This window comes from Phyllopteryx taeniolatus, chromosome 3, assembly GCF_024500385.1.
Source record: "Phyllopteryx taeniolatus isolate TA_2022b chromosome 3, UOR_Ptae_1.2, whole genome shotgun sequence".
Taxonomy (NCBI): Eukaryota; Metazoa; Chordata; class Actinopteri; order Syngnathiformes; family Syngnathidae; genus Phyllopteryx; species Phyllopteryx taeniolatus.
Window position 1 is genome coordinate 12,522,481 of NC_084504.1, and position 21,090 is coordinate 12,543,570.

The 21,090-nt window shown below is 40.7% G+C and overlaps 2 protein-coding genes across 2 annotated transcripts; one reads left to right on the forward strand and one right to left on the reverse strand.

Annotated features, from left to right (window-relative positions):
* Positions 1-4,553: 4,553 nt before the first annotated feature.
* Positions 4,554-8,906, reverse strand: LOC133475807 (zinc finger protein 432-like). The gene is made up of 2 exons (XM_061769241.1): positions 8,594-8,906; positions 4,554-6,434 (listed from the first exon to the last, which is right to left on the reverse strand). The coding sequence occupies exons 1-2, from the start codon at positions 8,769-8,771 to the stop codon at positions 5,536-5,538; spliced, it is 1,077 nt and encodes a 358-aa protein (XP_061625225.1). The 5' UTR covers positions 8,772-8,906; the 3' UTR covers positions 4,554-5,535.
* Positions 8,907-15,241: 6,335 nt separating this feature from the next.
* Positions 15,242-18,997, forward strand: LOC133475800 (zinc finger protein 32-like). Its single transcript, XM_061769232.1, has 2 exons — positions 15,242-15,700; positions 16,986-18,997. Exons 1-2 carry the CDS (start codon positions 15,523-15,525, stop codon positions 17,924-17,926), a joined length of 1,119 nt encoding a protein of 372 aa, XP_061625216.1. The 5' UTR covers positions 15,242-15,522; the 3' UTR covers positions 17,927-18,997.
* Positions 18,998-21,090: the final 2,093 nt, after the last annotated feature.

Sequence of the window (21,090 nt, forward strand, 5' to 3'; positions counted from 1 at the left end):
TTTTTCCTTGTGTGTTCTCATTTGTGAGTTCACGTTGCTTTTCCTGAATTTTTTTACCACACAATAAGCAATGCAAGGGGTTTCGCCAGTGTTTTGTCACGTGTTATATCATATGATGCCTTTGAGAGACGCTGTGACCACACGTTGCACAACAAAAGGTTTTTGTTTTCTTTATCGGCGGTTAAACTGTAATAGTGGATTCCCACCTATTGATCTGCAGTGATCACAGAAGTGCTGAGCTATTCATTCATCTCGTTCTGTTGTCCTCAAAAGTTCAAATAAATGACTAATGAGATTATATTTTGCTTGTTTTCTCTCATCCCACAAAGCATACTCATTTATCTTACAGAACGCACACGTTAGGCAAAAATGTGCTATCTAGCAACCGTATATTTATCATTTACATACTGTACTTTAAAACTATATACATCATACCAATACAATATGCATGTGGTGTGCAGCTATTATTTTTGTCTACCTCGGGTCACCATCCCCACACGCTACACTGTAGTAGGATCTGTGACTTTGAATGTGTATCGTTTTAAAAGGTGAGGCCTGGCCTGTTGATTCATGAGTGTAGATTTGGCGTGGTTGAGTTACTCGGCCTAAGTTGTGGCCATCGGTAGCTCGTGAAAGAACGCGCGGTGTCGGGCTATATTCAATTAGTTAACAATGCTTACTTTTCTGTAGACCTGCAGTTGTGCAAGCCAGTTCTGCCTTGCAAGTTGTTTTTGGGAAGTCTGAAATGATCGCTGCAATATAGTTAAAAATCGAAATACATTTATACATGCAATATAAATGTATATATGTACCACAGCTGCCAAACTAAAAAAATTAACTTCAAGAACAATGTCCAAATGTGTCTAAATTTCCATATTTTCACAACTTTGTAAAGAACAATTACCTTGCGAGAGTCATAATCTTATCAAATTATGGCTTCAATATGTTGTCATTTAAATATTTTTATTACATCAACCTTATAATGGCGGACGCAGTGGCAGCCTGAATCAAAGTACCAGTCTAGTAAAGCTGATTAATCAGATCTCAGACATCAAAATAGATCATAATGAAATAGCATCCACCAAGCAGCTGTTCAATGTGGACGTGACGCCAACGTCAGACGCTGGATTCCCCCCATGATCTGGAACTATCAGTGTTATGACGTCAAGGTCAGGTGATTTCCCTAACAAAATACAGACGTTCCGTGACATTTGGCAGCTCTGATGTACAATTGTCTGATCTGCGACACAGTGAAACCGCAGAAGGGTTAAAAGATGACTGTGTATTAATTATGCTTTGATTTGTCACATGACAACAACGCAGCGATTCAATTGGCTGACTGGGAAAATCAAAATGGCTACTGCCATTGAAATATTGCAAGCATTTGTTACCTAACCTCTTTTGAAGGTAAATTGAACAACAGTTGAACATATTATTTTCCATAACTTAATGACATCTCAAGATAAGAAAATAATAGCAAAGGGGTCAGAATCCAAATTGTTCCTATAGCAAAGAACAAAAGATACATTCAAAAAGACATTGTGTTAGATACATATGTTATACTGCTGTTGAGTCCTTTACATGTGATGTTCACTTTCTGAGAAGACAGCATTGGGTCTGGAAGTATTTGGACAATGACATCATCAATTCGCCGTTTGAAGGAACACAACATAAATGCATGGACAAATTATCGCCGAATATACCAAAATTGAGTCAAGACGATGATGAATCAGCTGTGCTGTAAGCGGAAGATGACAGCAATGACTTGAAGTGGACTGCACTACAAAACAGAACATTTGAAACACTTCAGAAGACTAAAATAAAAACATAAAGGTTGACTACTGCAAAACAGTTACTCTTTCTGTGTTGTGTGTGCGCATGTGTGCAGTCAAATTAGACCTCCGAGCATAGCTTCCACCACAAATTGAACAACTAAAGGGTTTTTCTCCTGTGTGTATCCTCATGTGTGACACCATGCTTGGCTTTTGAGTAAATCCTTTGCCACAAAATGAGCAACGAAAGGGTTTTTCTCCAGTGTGCGTCCTCATGTGTGAGATCATGCTTGGCTTTTGGGTGAATCTTTTACCACAAACTGAGCAATGAAAGGGTTTTTCTCCTGTGTGTGTTCTCAAGTGCCTATTCAGTATTGATTTTTTAGCAAAACCTTTACCACAAACTGAGCAGATAAAATACTGTTCACGCGTTTTTGAAGTTTCATTTTTGCCAAGACTCTTCCCCCGTTTAGGACATTTCCGTTGTTTGTTGTCACCTTCACGACCTAAGAGGTTGTCTGGGGGTGGTCCTCCACCGTGGTCTCCACTTAGACTGCGATAATGAAGCTGAGATGGCTCATCTTCGTCATCTTCTCTCTCCACACAGACACCAGTCAGTGGAAACTTACTGACGTCAGCCTCCTCTTCTTCCTCTTTGACGTACAAAGGCTGTGGGCGCTCCTCTTCCTCTACAAAGTGAGCGGGCTGTGGATCCTCCTGCTCCAAATTGGAGCTCCCCCCGTGCTGCTCAATATCTGCAGGACATGAGCAACACAAATACATCAGTTTATGCATCAGGGGTCACCAATGCGGTGCCTGTAAGCCTGTTCTAAAAAATCTTCACCAGTTCTACTTCTTAATTTTAGGGTCTTGCTATTCTTAAAAAATATATATATATTTTTTTTTAAACTCCACTTAAGAGTTTGGTGCACCTAGCATTTTCTATTCTTTTTAAATTTGGAAATGACAACATTTAACAAAAGACAAAGGTTGTATTGTAGCGTGTGACCAAACCAGAGCATTTGTGGAAAGAAGCTAGTAGGCAAAGTGACATTGAGATGATTTAACCGCCCAAAAACGTCACTTTCACAGTGAATGGGAGGACAATTTATTTTCTACCACTGTGAAAAAATCCTGAGTGTGTCATTTGTGGAGTGACAGTGGTGACACACAACGTGGAGAGACATTTCACAATGTGCCACACAAGCTTCCATGCTAGCGACCCACTGGGCAGCGCACTACGGGATGAAAACGTCTGTGAGCTGATGGCAGGTTTGTGCTAACAGCGGTGAAGGTTGCCAGCTTGTTTGGATCAATCTATGTGAATCTGCCTTTTCTGACATGAACTTCATCAAAAACAAACAGAGAACAAGTCTCTCCGATGGTCACCTGCAAGGCTCGGTCAGAGTTGCAGTGTGAAATTACAGCCCAGACTTTTTCAGAATGAAAATAATTTTATGAACACGCAGGCCTACTATGCTACTGTATTTTCATATTGTTAATTGGGATAGCAGCTACTTAAAGAGCTAAAAAAAAAAAAAGTAAAAAAATGATGAGGTGTAAAAAGTTTGCGAACCACTTAAGAAAATGTCAACGAACCTTGGCCGCGTATCACAATGTGAGTGTCGTAAAGAGCTTCCAGTTGTCGTCGGTGTCGCTCGCTCTCCTCCCTCGCGCGACAAAGTTGCTCCTCGTACGACGCTATCGTTCTTTCAAACAGTACGAAGATTTCGTCGGCGGCCGCAATGAGTCGCTCCCTTACCAAATCTTTCAACATTTTGATGTTGTAGAGAGTTAAAAGCCCAAAGGGGAAAACACTTTATAACGTCGCCTTTTACTCGTCGTCGTCGTTCCAGCGTTAACAGTTATGCTAATTTCCTTCCCTTTCTTCTTCTTTTTTTCCCAGTTTGAGTTGAATGGCGGTTGGCAATGAGCGTTCGGGTGCATTAGCACCACCTGCCGGACTGGAGTGTTGCTTGGTTAAGCAACTGGAGCCAAGGCCCAACAAGATTCTCGACATTAAAAGCACGTTTATTTTCTCTTAGTACTGGTTTTAAGCACTCGTGATGCATATTATTTACTTGCATTATCCATATTAAAACCTATCCCATACTATACAAATGTTATTAGCCCACCACCACAGTCAATGCCGTGATGTGCCACCAACCAATAACTGTGTGGACCACTGGAATTATCAGAGCAAAAGATGTGAGGACTAATATTTAGTCTTGTTTGTTGTGTAGACTTAAGACTGTGCTGTTAGCTGGAAATATTAATTGTACCATAGCACAATAAAAATAGCAACAAAAAAAAATAATTATATATATATATACACATAACAAATTCGGTCAGCATATGTAAAATTATAAGCATAACTGTATAGCTCACAGGAAAGTACTTAAAAACGCACGTTAAATATGTAATATATAGTTAGCACTGGAATTTATCGTACCAAACAAACAATTGTTAAATGTATTTATCGACTATAATCTATATATGAATATACAGTACACTAATTATGTCACAGCAACGATCATCACATCACATCACCCGAGTCCTGTTAAAAAATATTTTTCATTTGACTATGTTAACTCTATAGTCACTTTACAAAAATCCTTCTACTGTCTTGTCTTACAAATTTAACTTGTTCCGTGACCAAACAGTTTTCCCCAACTGAAAAGATTGGAAATTATATTAATCCTCGTTTTAGCACCCCAAAAAGCACCACCACCATTTTTCGTAACCTGTTTTTAATTAGAGGAAAAGAAATACTCAACAGTGTATAAGTCAGTTTTGTACTTTATATAAAAAATACAGTAATATAATTAAATAGAATAGACAAGAATTAAACAGTTTGTGCATCAGGATAATTCACGGGGCATTGCTCTCTGCTCTTTCTGTTGTGGTGGTACCTTGGCCACGAGGGGGCAGCAAAAACATAACAGGTTGGTTTAATGATGAAACACAGAAACCGTAATATTATTCGACTCTATAAAGAAGATAAAGAATATATGTCTGTGAATATCACTGCATGCTCTGTTGGAATGTGATGCCACAGCTTGTGTTCAAATATAAATTGTTTAAACATGACTATTGCACTAAAGATGCTAGCTTTGTTAGCCTGTCTATAGCATTTTGCGCTTACCGTTCACATTACGCAAATCTTTTGACTCCAGTCAAATTCCGTTAGCAAATTGATGTTATACTAGTCTTAATTCTGATATTTTGTTTTGAGTTTTACTACAACTTTTACCTCGGCGACCTAAAGAGTAGTCATCTCAATGTTTTTGCTGCTTCAATTAATTTATTACCAAATCACTTGAATACTGTCAATAATAATTGATATTGAATGTGTTATTTATATTGCTTGATTACTTCACACACTCAAAAGAGTGCTACACAAATGCATTGTCACTATGAGTGTCTTGACCTGTACATGAGTTTAAGTAACATCCCATTCATAATCGATAGGGTTTAATATATCAGTGCACCATTTGTAGCTATAACAGCTTGTCTGGAAATGATGCTGGACAATAAGACCTGGCTCTCAGTATCTTCCTCCAATAGTGTTCTATCGGGTTGAGGCCAGGACTCTGTGCAGCGCCCTTAAGTTCATCCACACCAAACACACATCAATTTCTTCATGGACCTTGCTTTGTGCACAGTCATGTTGCAACAGGACCACCTCCAAACGGTATATGTATGTTTTATACCGCTTTTACACTCATACTCTTCACATTCTGAGAACATACCAGAAGTATTTTCATTTATTATCTTGGTGCTCAGCGCGCATGTGTGCAGTCAAATTGGACCTACGAGCATAGCTTCCACCACAAACTGAACAAGTAAAGCCTTTTTCTCCTGTGTGTATTCTCATGTGTGACACCATACTTGGCTTTTGAGTGAATCCTTTACCACAAAATGAGCAATGAAATGGTTTTTCTCCAGTGTGTGTTCTCATGTGTGACACCATGTTCGGCTTTTGAGTGAATCTTTTACCGCAAACTGAGCAACTAAAAGGTTTTTCCCCTGTGTGTATTCTCATGTGTGATACCAGATACAGCCTTTGAGAGAAGGTTTTACCACAAGTTGCACAGCTAAAAGGTTTTTCTCCCGTGTGTCTTCTCATGTGTGACACCACATGTGCCTTAAGAGAGAATGTTTTCTCACACACTGGGCAATTGAAGGGTTTTTCTCCGGTGTGTGTTCTCATGTGTCTAATCATATGATGTTTAGCAAAACATTTACCACAAACAGAGCAGGTTAGACGTTTTTTACATGTCTGTGAAGTTTCCCCGTTGCCAAAAGTGGTCTCCTTTTCTGAGCATTTCAACTGATTGTCGTCACCATCGTCTGCGTCGCTCCTCCAAGTTTCTTCTGTGTTGTCACCATGTGACAGTGGAACAAAAATGGTGTCTGGTGGTGGCCCTCCACAGTGGTCTCTACTTGGACTTTGATGCTGATGCTGTGACCACTCAGGTGATTTAGCTTTGTCGTCTTCACTGTCCACATAGACACCAGTCAGTCGCAACTCGCTGATGGCAGCAGCCTCCTCCTCTTCTTTAATGTGGACGACCTCTGGATGCTCCTCCTCTTCTTTAGGGTGGCGGGGCTGTGGATCCTCCTGCTCCAACCTGGAGCTCCCCTCCACTTGCTGGACATCTGCAGGACACAAGCAACACACACAGTTTGACCCAACATGCGGCAATTTTACTGTGATTCTACCGTACAGTATGTCATTGTGTGATGGAGTGGTACCCGTTTAATCATACCGGTGGTCAGCGGAAACAGACCGTTTGTTAGCCACTACTCTCATTTGATTCTAAGAACCCAAGTGCCCTTCAGCTTCAGGTCACAAACTGATGGCTGAATATTCTCCTTCAGGATTTTCTGTTAAAGAGATGAATTCATGGGTCCACCAATCACAGCAAGTTGTCCAGGTCATGAAGGAACAAACCAGCCCAAGACCATCACACTACCACCGCCATGCTTGACTGTTGGCATGATGTTCTTTTTCTGAGGCGGGGGTACACCCTAAACTGGTCGCCAGCCAATCGCAGGGCACATATAAACAAACAACCATTCACACTCACACCTACGGGCAATTTAGAGTTTTTCAATTAACCTGCAATGCATATTTTTGGGGATGTGGGAGGAAACCGGAGTACCCGGAGAAAACCCACGCAAGCAAAGGGAGAACATGCAAACTCCACACAGGTGGGGCCGGGATTTGAACCCCAGTCCTCAGAACTGTGAGGCAGATGAGCTAACCAGTCTTCACCGTGTCGCCAGGGTAAAATCCAATTTCTTATTTATATTTTTAAAAAATTGGGGGGGGGGGGGGGTCTTCAGGAATTCAATGAGTTTGCCCATCTCTATGAAAAGCAGATAACGCCACCACGCTGTAGCAGCGCGGCTAACCGACGGCCATGTTGAGGAGGTCAACGAGCCCATCAAACGCAATACATTGAAATTAAGTAGTAACTTGCTTATTTCTCAACCGATTTTCATGAGGTTTCCTTTTTTGTCAACGACATGGTGTTTGCTGTAAATAAATAACATTTGAAAAAAATGTTTTACCTGTAACGGTTACTCCCAGTTCCGTTGTTGTAAAGGGAAAAGTAGTCAGGGCATCGTTACGTGTGTGGACGGCAAGAAAACCAAAAGACCAAGGATGCTGGCACATTGTGCTGCATACGGTTGCGTAAAATGGCGTACAATTACGACAAGGGAACTGGTCGCCCCTTTCAGGTGAAAAAATTTGCTTGTTCAAATGTTATTTTTATTGATAGCATATGCTGTGGTCTTGACCAAACAGTAATCCTCGTGAAAATTGGTTGGGAGATTAATTACGATTTACGAAGAAATTACGACTTAATTTCAGTGTCCATCCATTTGCCTTCTACGGCAACGTGACTGCACTCGGGGTGGGCGTATCGATCTAAATATCAATACTATCGATACCAAGGTGAGTATTGGTATCTGATTGTTACTACCGTGGCGAGATCGATACGGCAGTTTCTCTTCTGTCATCCAGCAATTTACTTGCATTTCCACTGGAAAATGAACGAGTCAACATTTCCCTGTCTGAGCAAGGTTGCAAAGAAACATGGAACTCTTCCTGAACAAAAACCTATAACCCTGTTGTGAATATGGGAACAGATCCATAAGGGCACCTCAAGAGATTCATCCTTGGAGGGCTTTGTGAGCAGAGAGCCAAAAGTTAAGAATGAGAGCCAATTGTAGATTACACTTCATTTGCACTACTGACTTTATTTTTCACAACATCGCGCAATGGAAAGTAACTTTTGTTGTGATGTTGGCACTGTTATATTTTTGTTACGTTGCTGCTTTTTTGGTTGTTTTGCACTTGTGACTTTTTCCTGAAAGTGGTAATAGAATAATTATTTTATTATTTTTATACTGTTACATTTTTTTTCTATTGTTGTAGTTAGTTCATAAAGCATTTTCATTGGCTAAAATCTTTGCGCTGTGTTTTACATAACCATAAATCAACTGACTCAATGCAAATATCACAAAATTATTCAATGACCATCTGACATTTCAAGAATAAAACGTATCGGAATCGGTGATACTAGCCCTGTATTTACTTGGTATCGGATCGATACCACAATTCCAAGTATTGCCCACCCCTTAATGTCCGCCACGTAGGCACGTCGGTAAAAGCAGGCTAGCTTACGACGTTCGACGCGAACCGTCACGTGACCTCAAGGCAGCGTTGGCTGCATTAATGTAGTTTTAACGCACTTATTAGCCAAATACAATGTTGTGACTATTAAGTAGACGTTCAGCGAACAGACCTTTGTTGCATATCACAATGTGAGTCTTATAAACAGCTTCCAGTTGTCGTCGGTGTCGCTCGGTCTCCTCTCTCGCTCGACAAAGTTGCTCCTCGTACGACGCGATCGTTCCGTCAAACAGCCCGAAGATTTCGTCGGCGGCCGCAATGAGTCGCTCCCTTACCAACTCTTTCAACATCGTGACGTTAAAGACAGGTCAACGACCACACAAGTTCAACCTCGCGCGTTCTCCTTCGTGCTGAGGTCCAGTCCAGTCGAGCTGCGTTATTAGGATTTCCACATAGTTTCCAGGCAGGACACGCCCCGCTGCAACATGATTGGCTCCTGCGTCACGGATGTAACGAGATAACATGTGTCACATTTGTACGAAATAAAAACAAACACGTTCGTTATGGTTGGGTTTAGGGCTAGGATTGGGTTTTAAGGTGGTTTTGGATGGGTTAAGGTTCGGATTAGAGTGGGTTAGGGTTAGTGGGAAACGCTCTGACGCCCTCGCCGTTCCCATTCATTGCCAAGTGCAGTGTGAAAGGCTTTTATGCTGCATTCGACCAAGAAGTGCACTGGAACGCCACTCAATCTGGGAGAGGTCCAAGTCGGAAAGTCGGGGGGAAAAATATCTACCCCGACTTCCCAGTTTTGTTTGATACGTCCCTTTACACCCAGCTCTTCTCATCAACATATAGTTGCATTACACTTAGTCGCGCGGATACAACGCTCGCACAATGTTGGGAAGGTCACTCCAGGCGCGCTCTCTGTGGCCTTGTACATTCGAAAACTCGGGGCGTTGTCGGAGCGTGTCGTTTGGTACAAGCAGAACTGACACATTCAATATGGCGGACGTACTGACGTATTCCCGCCAATGGCCAACACGCTCGTTAGTACATATAGGCAATGGAGCGCGCTCTGTCTCCGAGAACTGCAATCTCGGGGCATGGTCCGAACGTACCGAGACACTGAGGCGAAGCTAGGATTGGTCCGCGACTGCATGACGTCGCGACAGGAAGCAGCTAATTTGAAATTGAATTTGTCAACTCAATCTGAAATGATAAAATTGAATGCGAAAATACATTAAATTTTCTTTGCAGATAAAATAATCTTACATTCACTTTCAAGTTTATTGGACCTCAGTTCCAAACTAATACATTCAATTTCAAATTATACTATTCTTATTCTGTTTTGAATTGCAATGTTTGAAATTAAAAAATACAAATTGAAATTCAGTTTTTTCAAATTCTTTTTTTTTTTTTTTAAATGAAATTCAAATATACAGTGGGGCAAAAAAGTATTTAGTCAGCAACCAATTGTGCAAGTTCTCCCACTTAAAAAGATGCAAGAGGCCTGTAATTCTCATCATAGGTATACCTCACCTATGAGAAACAAAAATCTGAAAAAAAAAAAAAATAAATCCAGAAACTCACATTGTCTGATTTTTTAAATAATTTATGAGCAAATTATGGTGGAAAATAAGTATTTGGTCAATAACGAAAGTTCATCTGAATACTTTGTTATATACCCTTTGTTGGCAATGACAGAGGTCAAATGTTTTCTGTAAGTCTTCACAAGGTTTTCACACACTGTTGCTGGTATTTTGGCCCATTGTTCTGTGCAGATCTCCTCTAGAGCAGTGATGTTTTGGGGCTGTCGCTGGGCAACACACACACTTTCAACCCCCTCCAAAGATTTTCCATGGGGTTGAGATCTGGAGACTGGCTAGGCCACCCCAGGACCTTGAAATGCTTCTTACGAAGCCACTCCTTCGTTGCCCGGGCGGTGCGTCTTGGATCATTGTCATGCTGAAAGACCGAGCCATGTTTCATCTTCAATGCCCTTGCTGATGGAAAGAGGTTTTCCCTCGAAATCTCACGATACATGGCCCCATTCATTCTTTCCTTTACACGGATTAGTCATCCTGGTCCCTTTGCAGAAAAACAGCCTCAAAGCATGATGTTTCCACCCTCATGCTTCACAGTAGATATGGTGTTCTTTGGATGCCACTCAGCATTTTTTTGTCCTCCAAACACGACAAGTTGAGTTTTTACCAAAAACGTTCTATTTTGGTTTCATCTGACATTGTCCCAATCCTCTTCTGGATCATCCAAATGCTCTCCAGCAAACTTCAGACGGGCCTGGACATGTATTGTCTTAAGCAGGGGGACACATCTGGCGCTGCAGGATTTGAGTCCCTGGTGGCTTAGTGTGATACTGATGGTAGCCTTTGTTACTTTGGTCCTAGCTCTCTCCAGGTCATTCACTAGGTCCACACGTGTAGTTCTGGGTTTTGCTCACCATTCTTGTGATCATTTTGACCCCACGGGGTGAGATCTTGCATGGAACCTCAGATTGAGAGAGATTATCATTGGTGTTGTATGTATTCCATTTTCTAATAATTGCTCCCACAGTTGATTTCTTCACACCAAGCTACTTACCTATTGCAGATTCAGTTTTCTCAGCTTGGTGCAGGTCTAGAATTTTGTTTCTGGTGTCTTTTGATAGCTCTTTGGTCTTGGCCATAGTGGAGTTTGGAGTGTGACTGTTGGAGGTTATGGACAGGTGTCTTTTATACTGATAACGAGTTCAAACAGGTGCCATTATTACAGGTAACGAGTGGAGGACTGAGAAGCCTCTTAAAGAAGAATTTACAGGTATGTTAGAGCCACAAATCTTGCTTGTTTGGAGGTGACTAAATACTTATTTTCCACCATAATTTGCTAATAAATTCTTTAAAAACCAGACAATGTGATTTTCTGGATTTTTCTTTCTCATTTTGTCTCTTATAGGTGAGGTATACCAATGATGTAAATTACAGGCCTCCCTCATCTTTTTTCTCATCTTTTTAAGTGGGAGAATTTGCACGATTGGTGGCTGTTCAATACTTTTTTGTCCGACTGTATGCAGGATGGTCATTTCACTAACCACACTGGACAACAACACATTATTGTTGACCATCCCCAGGGAACACACAAACCGAGACATAAATAGAGGGACTCCACACTGAAAATGTAGAACTCGGGAAACGTTTTGGACTGAAAGTGAAACATCTTCAACAAACAAGCGCAGTCCACTTGCCCTGATTGAACCTTTGCGGATTACCATGACCTGGATGTTTATGGGACATTTTGACCAATCTTCGAGAAGCCTATTTGTGGGGTCACATTAGTGAAGGAACAACGTTTTTTTTTTGTGTGCTTTATTTAACAATACAATCATTTTCCATAAAATGTTAACATAACTGCCAAGGGGTCAGTAGCCATATGATAAAAAAATTAAATGAAGTTAAATAAAGACAGGATGTTTTGCTCAATGCAGTGGGGAATTCCTTCAGGATGTTAAAGAGGATCTGTTCCTGTGGTCTTTTAATACATTTTATTGATTTAATGTAAAGGCAAAATTCAGTTAAGATTTTTAAAAAATTTTTAATTGGGGAAGACTTTTATTAACCTTTCTCTTTGTGGATAAAAACAATATCCATACAAAAAAATGAGATTCATACGAAGTTCATCATTGGTTCATCTTTTGGCTACGTTGAGTCCTCTACTCGGGCTTCCTCATCATCACTCATATGTGCTTTTTCTAACCTTTGCAGTAGAGGTCTATTCCTCCTCCTTCTCCTCCTCATCTTCCCATAGCTGCTCAATAGCACTTCCCCATCCCCTTAGCCATCCCCAAACTGTTCCCACAAAGGTGAGAGCATGAAATAGTACAAAATGTCTTAATTCATTGGAACTAAGGAGCCAATATTTTGCTCATAAACAAAATCGGCTTTATAGCAAAGAATAAAACATACGTAAAAATGACTTGTGGCAGTACATGTATGCTTTTTACTGCTTTTGTACCATTTATATATGATGTTGACAATTCGAGAACACCCATCCATCCATTTTCTGTACCGCTTATCCTCACTAGGGTCACAGGCGTGCTGGAGCCAATCCAAGCTATCTTCGGGCGAGAGGCGGGGTACACCCTGAACTGGTTGCCAGCCAATCGCAGGGCACATAGAAACAAACAACCATTCACACTCACAGAACTGCGAGGCAGATGTGCTAACCAGTCGTCCACCATGCCGCCGATTTCGAAAACATACCAGAAGTATTTTTATTCTCTTGGTGTTTTTTGCGCATGTGTGCAGTCAAATAGGACCTTTGACTAAAGCTTTGACCACAAACTGAACAACTAAAGGCTTTTTCTCCCGTGTGTATTCTTATGTGTGACAACAGATTTCGCCTTTGAGCGAAGGTTTTACCACAAGTTCCATAACTAAAGGGATTTTCTTCCTTGTGTCTCATCATGTGTGATACCACGTGTGCCTTAAGGAAGAATGTTTCATCACAAGGTAAGCAATCAAAGGGTTTTTCTCCTGTGTGCGTGCTCATGTGTCTCATCATATCGTGTATAGCAAAACATTGACCACAAACTGAGCAGGGAAGAAGTTCTTTAGATGTTTGTGAAGGTTCTTCGCTGCCAAATGTTGTCTCCTTTTCATAGCATTTCAACTGATTATCGTCACCTTCACAGTCTGCATCGCTCCTCAAAGCTTCTTCCGTGTCGTCACCGTGTGACAGTGGAACAAAGAGGTTTTCTGGTTGTGGCCCTCCACGGTGGTCTCCACTTGGACTGTGATGATGAAGCCGCGACCACTCGAGTGGTTTGTCTTTGTCTTCACTCTCCACAGAGACAGCAGTCAGTTGCAACTTGCTGATGTCAGCCTTCTCCTCCTTCTCCACCTTAATGTAGAGATGCTGTGAATGCTCCTCTTCCTCTTTAATGAGGAGGAGTTCTGGATGTTCCTCCTCCTCTTCTTTAATATGGCGAAGCTGCGGATCCTCCTGCTCCAAACCGAAGCTCCCCCTCTGCTGCTGGACATCTGCAGGAAACAAGCAACACAAAAAAGAAGCAAGTCAAAATCTGAACTGGTCGCCAGCCAATCGCAGACAAAAGATAGACAAAAGATATTGACACCTATGGACAATTTAGAGTCTTCAATCAACCCGCCATGCATGTTTTTGGAATGTGGGAGGAAATCATAGCCATGAATGAGAACGCCACACAGGAAGGCTGGAGCATGATTGAAAGCCACTCTCTCTGAACTGTGAGGCGGGCAAGCTAACCAGTGGTCCTAGACAATGCAGTTATCTTTAAATGTATCCTTGCCGTGGTAATGCCTTAAAAGTGCAATTAAATAGTCAGTGAGGTATTCTCAATGTTTTGTAAAGGATAGTTCATTCAATATAAAGATTTTCTTAATGCACAGTAGGACCTTGACTTACATATTTCCCATCTTAAAAGTTTTTTTGAATTGTGAAGAAGCTTTTGTGCTCCAAGTTGGAGCCATGCCCAAAACCACGAATGGTATCACTGTTTTGGGATCCAATAGTCATTAAGATGCTTTGTCCACAAGAGTCGTTGGGTTGAAACTCCCTCATTAATATTCCATTCAGTTGCAAAAAGTTGTGGAGCTGCTTCAAAGCCAAAAGAGGCAGTGTTTTTTGTTCATTATTATTTGTTGGAGGCAAAATCATTGAATTGCTGGAATGGACGAAAGGACGTTATTGTCTGTGCTTTCTTTTGGCTGTGAGGCAGCTTTACAATTCTTTTACAGTTGAATGGAATATTAATGAGGGAGTTTCCACCCAACAACTCTTGTGAACAGAGAGCGGCCTCTCTGCAAGGCATCATAACAACTGTTTTGCATTCCAAAAGAGTGATCCGATTCGTGGTTTGGGGCAGGCTTCCAACTTGAAGCATAGATTGTTGAGTTTCCACACCCATCTTCTAAGACTTTCAGTCATTTACAGAACGAGACAGTCAAACTCACAAATACAGATTAGAACACTCGCAAGGAGCTGCTGTAGGCCACAACTCGCAACCAGACGTTCACATGCAGACTAACCGGCCAACCCGACTCCGACACCTCATAGGTACACATCCAAGACATGAATACGACAGTGTACACAATAATTTACAGTGACCTGTTTATTTCTTTACACTTTCTTATATTTGTTCTTAAAATATCACTATTGTTTTATACTATGTTATTTTAAGTCAAGGTACCATTGCACTTGTAATCTAAAAGGTCAGACGTCGAGTCGAAACTCGAGCAATGACTCTAACTTGCCCTTTTATCTTGGATGGAGGCAAGATGCGCCCTGCTGGAATATGATTGGCTGTTGCACCCAGGAAGTAATAATAATAATAATAATGATAATAATAATAATAATAACTCTAAATTGCCCGTAGGTGTGACAGTTAGTGCGAATGGTTGTTTGTTTGTATGACCCTAGTGAGGAGAAGCAGCTCAGAAAATGGATGGATGAATGGATGGATAATAATAATAATAATAATAATAATAATAATAATAATAACAACAACCTTATTTATATAGCACCTTTAAAACATGTTTACAAAGTCCTTTGACAGAGCAAGTAGCGACAAAAAAACGTAAAATACCAACGTTCTAATCATATAAAAAGAACAACAACAACGATTGAGAAGCATGCAGGAACCCAACAAACCCAACCGAGACCAAGAAGGTTGATGTGGAAGTTACATTTTAAAACACAAAGACCTAAAATGATGAATCCATAAAAATTAGTGATAAGCATAACAAAAAGTGAATAAATGAATCAAGAAATCAGTAGATCAATATAATTAAAAATATCAAAGAAGAAGATGCCATCACGTAAAATCCAGTCAAAAGTGTGTTTTTAAAAGATGTAAGTAACAATTGCAGCCGCCAACCATATTTCAGCGAAGGCGGATGCAGCAGCCAATCATGTTACAGCGAGCGCGGACGCAGCGGCCAATCATATTACAGCATGGCGTGTCCTGCCGTCACCCAAGAAGAACAAGCTGCAAGTTAAGCATCGCTACCTGGACGACGAGGGCACCAAACGCGAGGTTCAACGCGTGTCCTCGTGTGCTTTTACATCAAAATGTTGAAAGAGTTGCTCAGGGAGCGACTCATTGCGGCCGCCGACGAAATCTTCGGACTGTTTGAGAAAACGATATCATCGTACGAGGAGCAACTTCGTCGCGCGAGAGAGGAGAGCGAGCGACACCGACGACAACTAGAAGCTGTTGGCAAGACTCAAATGGTCATACGCAACCAAGGTATGTTCACTAAACGTCGACTTAACATTCACGACGTTGTATTCGACTATTAAATGCGCTAAAAATACACGGAAGCGTATACTGCTCCAGAGTTCATTTGAACTCGTGAGCAAAACACACCCTCGTCGCTGCAGCTATCTTGGTTTGACCCGACGTTTTCTCCGAAAACCCACAACAGTCCAGTTGCGAGCGTTTCAATGCCCTGTGAATTGCAGTCCCCAAATTGCTCATTTTGTTTTATTCATTTTACTCAAGGGGAGCTGTGTGTAAAACTTAAGCGCACATCCAATTTTCATCGCAACACAGAGCAGAAAAAAAATAAATAAAAAAATCAACCAAGCGACAGTTCATAACATGAAAAACTGTTAAGTTGGGGAACTTGTAGGTCAAGGTCCTTCTGTGCATTAAAAACTAATCTTTATATTGAATGAACTGTCCTTTACAAAACATAAAGAAAACCTCAAATTTCTTTAGAAAATGTACAAGTTACAGTTTAGCATCTACACGCGTAACCTATTCAATCAAACTCTGGTTGTGATTATGTTGACTAACATTTAATTGCACATTTAAAAAAAATGTAAAAATAATTTTAGGAGTAGGTTTTTGTGACATTTTATTTTTGGGAAAACAAAAATCAAAAGTACCCGAAATCAAATAGACACCCATATATATGTGTATATTCTGATATATATGGTTTGGGTTTGTTCTGGCTAAGACGCAAATGTTCCTAAGAAAAGCAAAGCGTTCCTGACAAAAAGAGGTGATGATCGGGGTTGGCATCTGTGCACGCCCCAAACCTCGAATTGTATCATTCTTTTGGGATGTTAATCCACAGTTGCTAAAATGTCTTGCAAAGAGGCCACTGGCCGTCAACAGCAGTTGTTGGATGGAAACTCCCAAGTTACTATTCCCGTTGTAAAAAAGGTAGTACAGCCACCTAGGTGTGAATGTGAGTGTGAAAGTTTTTTTGTCTATATGTGCCCTGCGATTGGCTGCTGACCAGTTCAGATTTTGACTCGCTTCTTGCCTAAAGTCAGCTGGGATAGGCTCCAGCACACCTGCAACCCTAGTGAGGATAAGCATTACAGAGAATGGATGGATGCATTATTTCGAATGTAAAAAAGTGGCTTTGTAGCAAATGAGACTAGTGGCTGACAAAAGTGTGTGCTTTGGCAGGCCACCAGTTTGACAGAACGTGTACCACTCCATCAATGATGACATATGATAGGATCACAGTATAATTGACCTGGGCGTCAAATGTTTTTGTGTTGCTTGTTTCCTGCAGATGTCCAGCAGCAGAGGGGGAGCTTCGGTTTGGAGCAGGAGGATCCGCAGCTTCGCCATATTAAAGAAGAGGAGGAGGAACATCCAGAACTCCTCCTCATTAAAGAGGAAGAGGAGCATTCACAGCATCTCTACATTAAGGTGGAGAAGGAGGAGAAGGCTGACATCAGCAAGTTGCAACTGACTGCTGTCTCTGTGGAGAGTGAAGACAAAGACAAACCACTCGAGTGGTCGCGGCTTCATCATCACAGTCCAAGTGGAGACCACCGTGGAGGGCCACAACCAGAAAACCTCTTTGTTCCACTGTCACACGGTGACGACACGGAAGAAGCTTTGAGGAGCGATGCAGACTGTGAAGGTGACGATAATCAGTTGAAATGCTATGAAAAGGAGACAACATTTGGCAGCGAAGAACCTTCACAAACATCTAAAGAACTTCTTCCCTGCTCAGTTTGTGGTCAATGTTTTGCTATACACGATATGATGAGACACATGAGCACGCACACAGGAGAAAAACCCTTTGATTGCTTACCTTGTGATGAAACATTCTTCCTTAAGGCACACGTGGTATCACACATGATGAGACACAAGGAAGAAAATCCCTTTAGTTGTGGAACTTGTGGTAAAACCTTCGCTCAAAGGCGAAATCTGTTGTCACACATAAGAATACACACTGGAGAAAAACCTTTTAGTTGCTCAGTTTGCGGTAAAAGGTTCACTCAAAGGCCACACATGGTATCACACATGAGAACGCACACTGGAGAAAGACCCTATCGTTGCTCATTTTGTGGAAAAGGATTCACTCAAAAGTCAAACATGGTATCACACGTGAGAGTACACACGGGAGAAAAAGCCTTTAGTTGTTCAGTTTGCGGTCAAAGCTTTTGTCAAAGGTCCTATTTGACTGCACACATGCGCAAAAAACACCAAGAGAATAAATAAAAATACTATTGGTAAAATGTCAACATCACATATAAAGGGTACAAAAGCAGTAAAAAGCATACATGTACATTCATGCTTCTTGCCTAAAGTCAGCTGGGATAGGCTCCAGCACACCTGCAACCCTAGTGAGGATTAACAATACAGAGATTGGATGGAAGCATTATTTCGAATGCAACAAAGTGTCTTCGTAGCAAATGAGACTATTGGCTGACAAAGTGTGTGCTTTGGCAGAACGTGTACCACTCCATCAATTATGACATACAGTATGGTAGGATCACAGTATAATTGACGTGGCAGTCAACTGTCAACAGTCATTTTTATGTGTTTTATTCTTTGCTGTAAAGACAATTTTGATAATGAGCAAAATATTGGCTCATTAGTACCAGTGAAGGAACTCTGAATGCTTCAGCATCCGAAGAGAGTTTGTACTACTCCATGCTCCCAACTTTGTAGGAACAGTTTGGGGATGGCCCCTTCGTGTTCCAACATGGCTGTGCACCAGTGCACAAAGCAAGGTCCATGAAGATACAGGCCTTATCGTCCAACATCGGCATGGGACCTAGTGATGGCCAGAAGACGCCTTATGAAGACTTGAAGCTTTCCATCCAATTGGTTCACATCATATTCAAAACGAATGACACCATACATGGTGCGAGGCGTGTCTCCAACTTGGAGCATAAATAGTTAAGTTTCTCCACACCAACCAGGCTCGTGAGTGCTAATTAAGCCTTGTTACATGAACTGATGAAACCTGCTCAGATGAGACGCAAAACGTCTTCTAATGAAATGGATGAATGAGAAAGTTCACAGGCATGTTTCATGCTATGGGACGAAATCCACAATTCCAATAGGACGTTATGTTTATGGTAAAACTATTGGAGTGTTTACAAAAGATGAGACATGATTGTGTACTTATGAATGCTTTTTTAATTTATTAGGAAAAAATATTTCCTCCCTGTATTGGCTTGTATGTATATGCAGCTCTGTCTCTCCCAGTTCAGAAGAGGAATATCAATACATTTTTAATTAGGTTTTTACTTGTTAAACTGAAATAATAAACCATTTTGGCAATGTTGGGTTCCGTGGCTTGTTGCTGCACTTCTAAATCAAAAAAATGTTTTTTTCCTCAGAAGGAATACCAAATAGTTGTCGCATAAAGTCAGTGGAATCTATGACTCGCACGGAAAAAATATGGAAATTCAGACAAATTTGGATAAATTGTTCTGGAAGTGAATTTGTATAGGCTGGCAGCTCTGTAAAGTCATAGCTTCCACCCCAAAGGAGCAAAAGACGGGGTAGTCGGAGCAATGCCGCTTAAAATGCCTTTAATCCAACCAAGAACAGATTTGGGGACGGCTTTCATGATGGGTTTAAATGTTTCACGATTATCCTACAAATTATAACTCAGACAAAAAGTGTTCTGTGACAGGAAACAACCATCAATTTCAACTAAGTGGAGCACTGACCAGATGTCCTTCTCCATCCAGACCTTGTCAAACAGCGATTTGTTTTTCACTATAATGTATCTGTTGTGCCAAATTGGCATTTTGTGATGTTATAATTATACAATTTTACAGTTATCACTACTAAAGGACCTGCTGGTGAAACGGATATAACTTGACAGGGTGTCTTTGAACACTAAAATCACATTCAAGCAAAAACCCTTTTCCACCTCAGGGATATGATCCCAGAGATTATTGTTATTCAAGAATATTTTAACCAATTGACTTTCACAGTTCCATTTATAAACTCAAAGTCAATAGCTTGGAGGCCAGCATCGCTGTATTCTTTGGTCAACTCAGCTCTTATTACAACTTTCCTTCTCGAAATATAATACAAATTAACCAGGTTTATTATGTTAATGGATTTATTAGGAATAGAAATTGATTATGCTTAGTAGATCATTGTGCAATGCTTTCCATCTTAGAAGAATATGACAAGTAAGAGTAATATCTCTAAATAACAGAGTTAAGCTTTGTTTTTAATTATCTTCCATACATTCAAAATGTTACTTTCAGTAGGATCTCTGGATATATGTATGCCTAAATATTTCACAGTGGATTTTATTGGGATATCATATGCCATTGTCAAATCATATTTATTAAAATTAAGCTTTAGACAAGAGGATTGAGGGAAAAAAATCAATTACGTAATTGCTTTGGGGAACTTCAGTAAGATACTTTATAAAGGAAGGGCAGTAGCCGACTCGAGATCTCAGGACCTCGAATCCGGACTTCCGATTGGAGGCATTCCCCAAACCACAAAGGCTATCATTCTTTTGGAATCAGTCATTGAGATTCCTTGCGGAGATGCCACTATCTGCCAATAAGAGTTGTTGGGTGGAAATTCCCTCGTTCATTTTCCATTCAGTTGTAAAAAGGATGGGCCATGTTGTTAGTTATTTAGTGGAGGCAGAATTATTGACTCTTTGGAAGGGACACAGGACAGCATTTTATGTTGGAGATATGTGGAGTCTCGTAAGCCTCCTCCTCTGTTTGTAGGTGGTCATTCCACCTGTACATACAGTATATAGCCCCTCACTCCTCTTTCAAACCACCTGTCTTCTTTGTCAATAACAGGAGTGTCACTAGGTTTGATGGACAGCGGGTGCTGAGCCCCGGGGAGAAGTGCACGAACGTAGTGCACGAGCACAAGATTTCACAAACTAATAAAGAAATGGATTTTCAATGTTTCTGGACTGATTTAATAAAAATGCAATGCTGTGTAAAATGTAAACTGTATGTGTGTGTGTCACAGATTCCAGCTAGCTCAACTACGCAACACTATGTAAAATGCAGTGTTGAGTCAGGTACTTGGAAAAGGTAGCCATTAAGATAAGTTACAATAAAATGACAAAAGTAGCTTAAAACAAATCAGCACTACTTTAGTCTGGTTGAGCCTCTTAAAAAAAACAACATTTAAGAAATGTAACAATGGGGTATAAATGAACTCTTAATTGTAAAATATTTGGATAATCATGCTTCTTACAACCACTGCAAATCAATGTCTTGGATTAAGCACTGACAGCACTTTGTTGTGATTAACATAACTCAACAGTGTATATTAAACAAATGTATTATAGTTGCAGTTGAGGTCAAAATTCACCTCGATTACATTTCACTTCATTATCAAATCTAATATTAACTAAACCACAACAACAACCA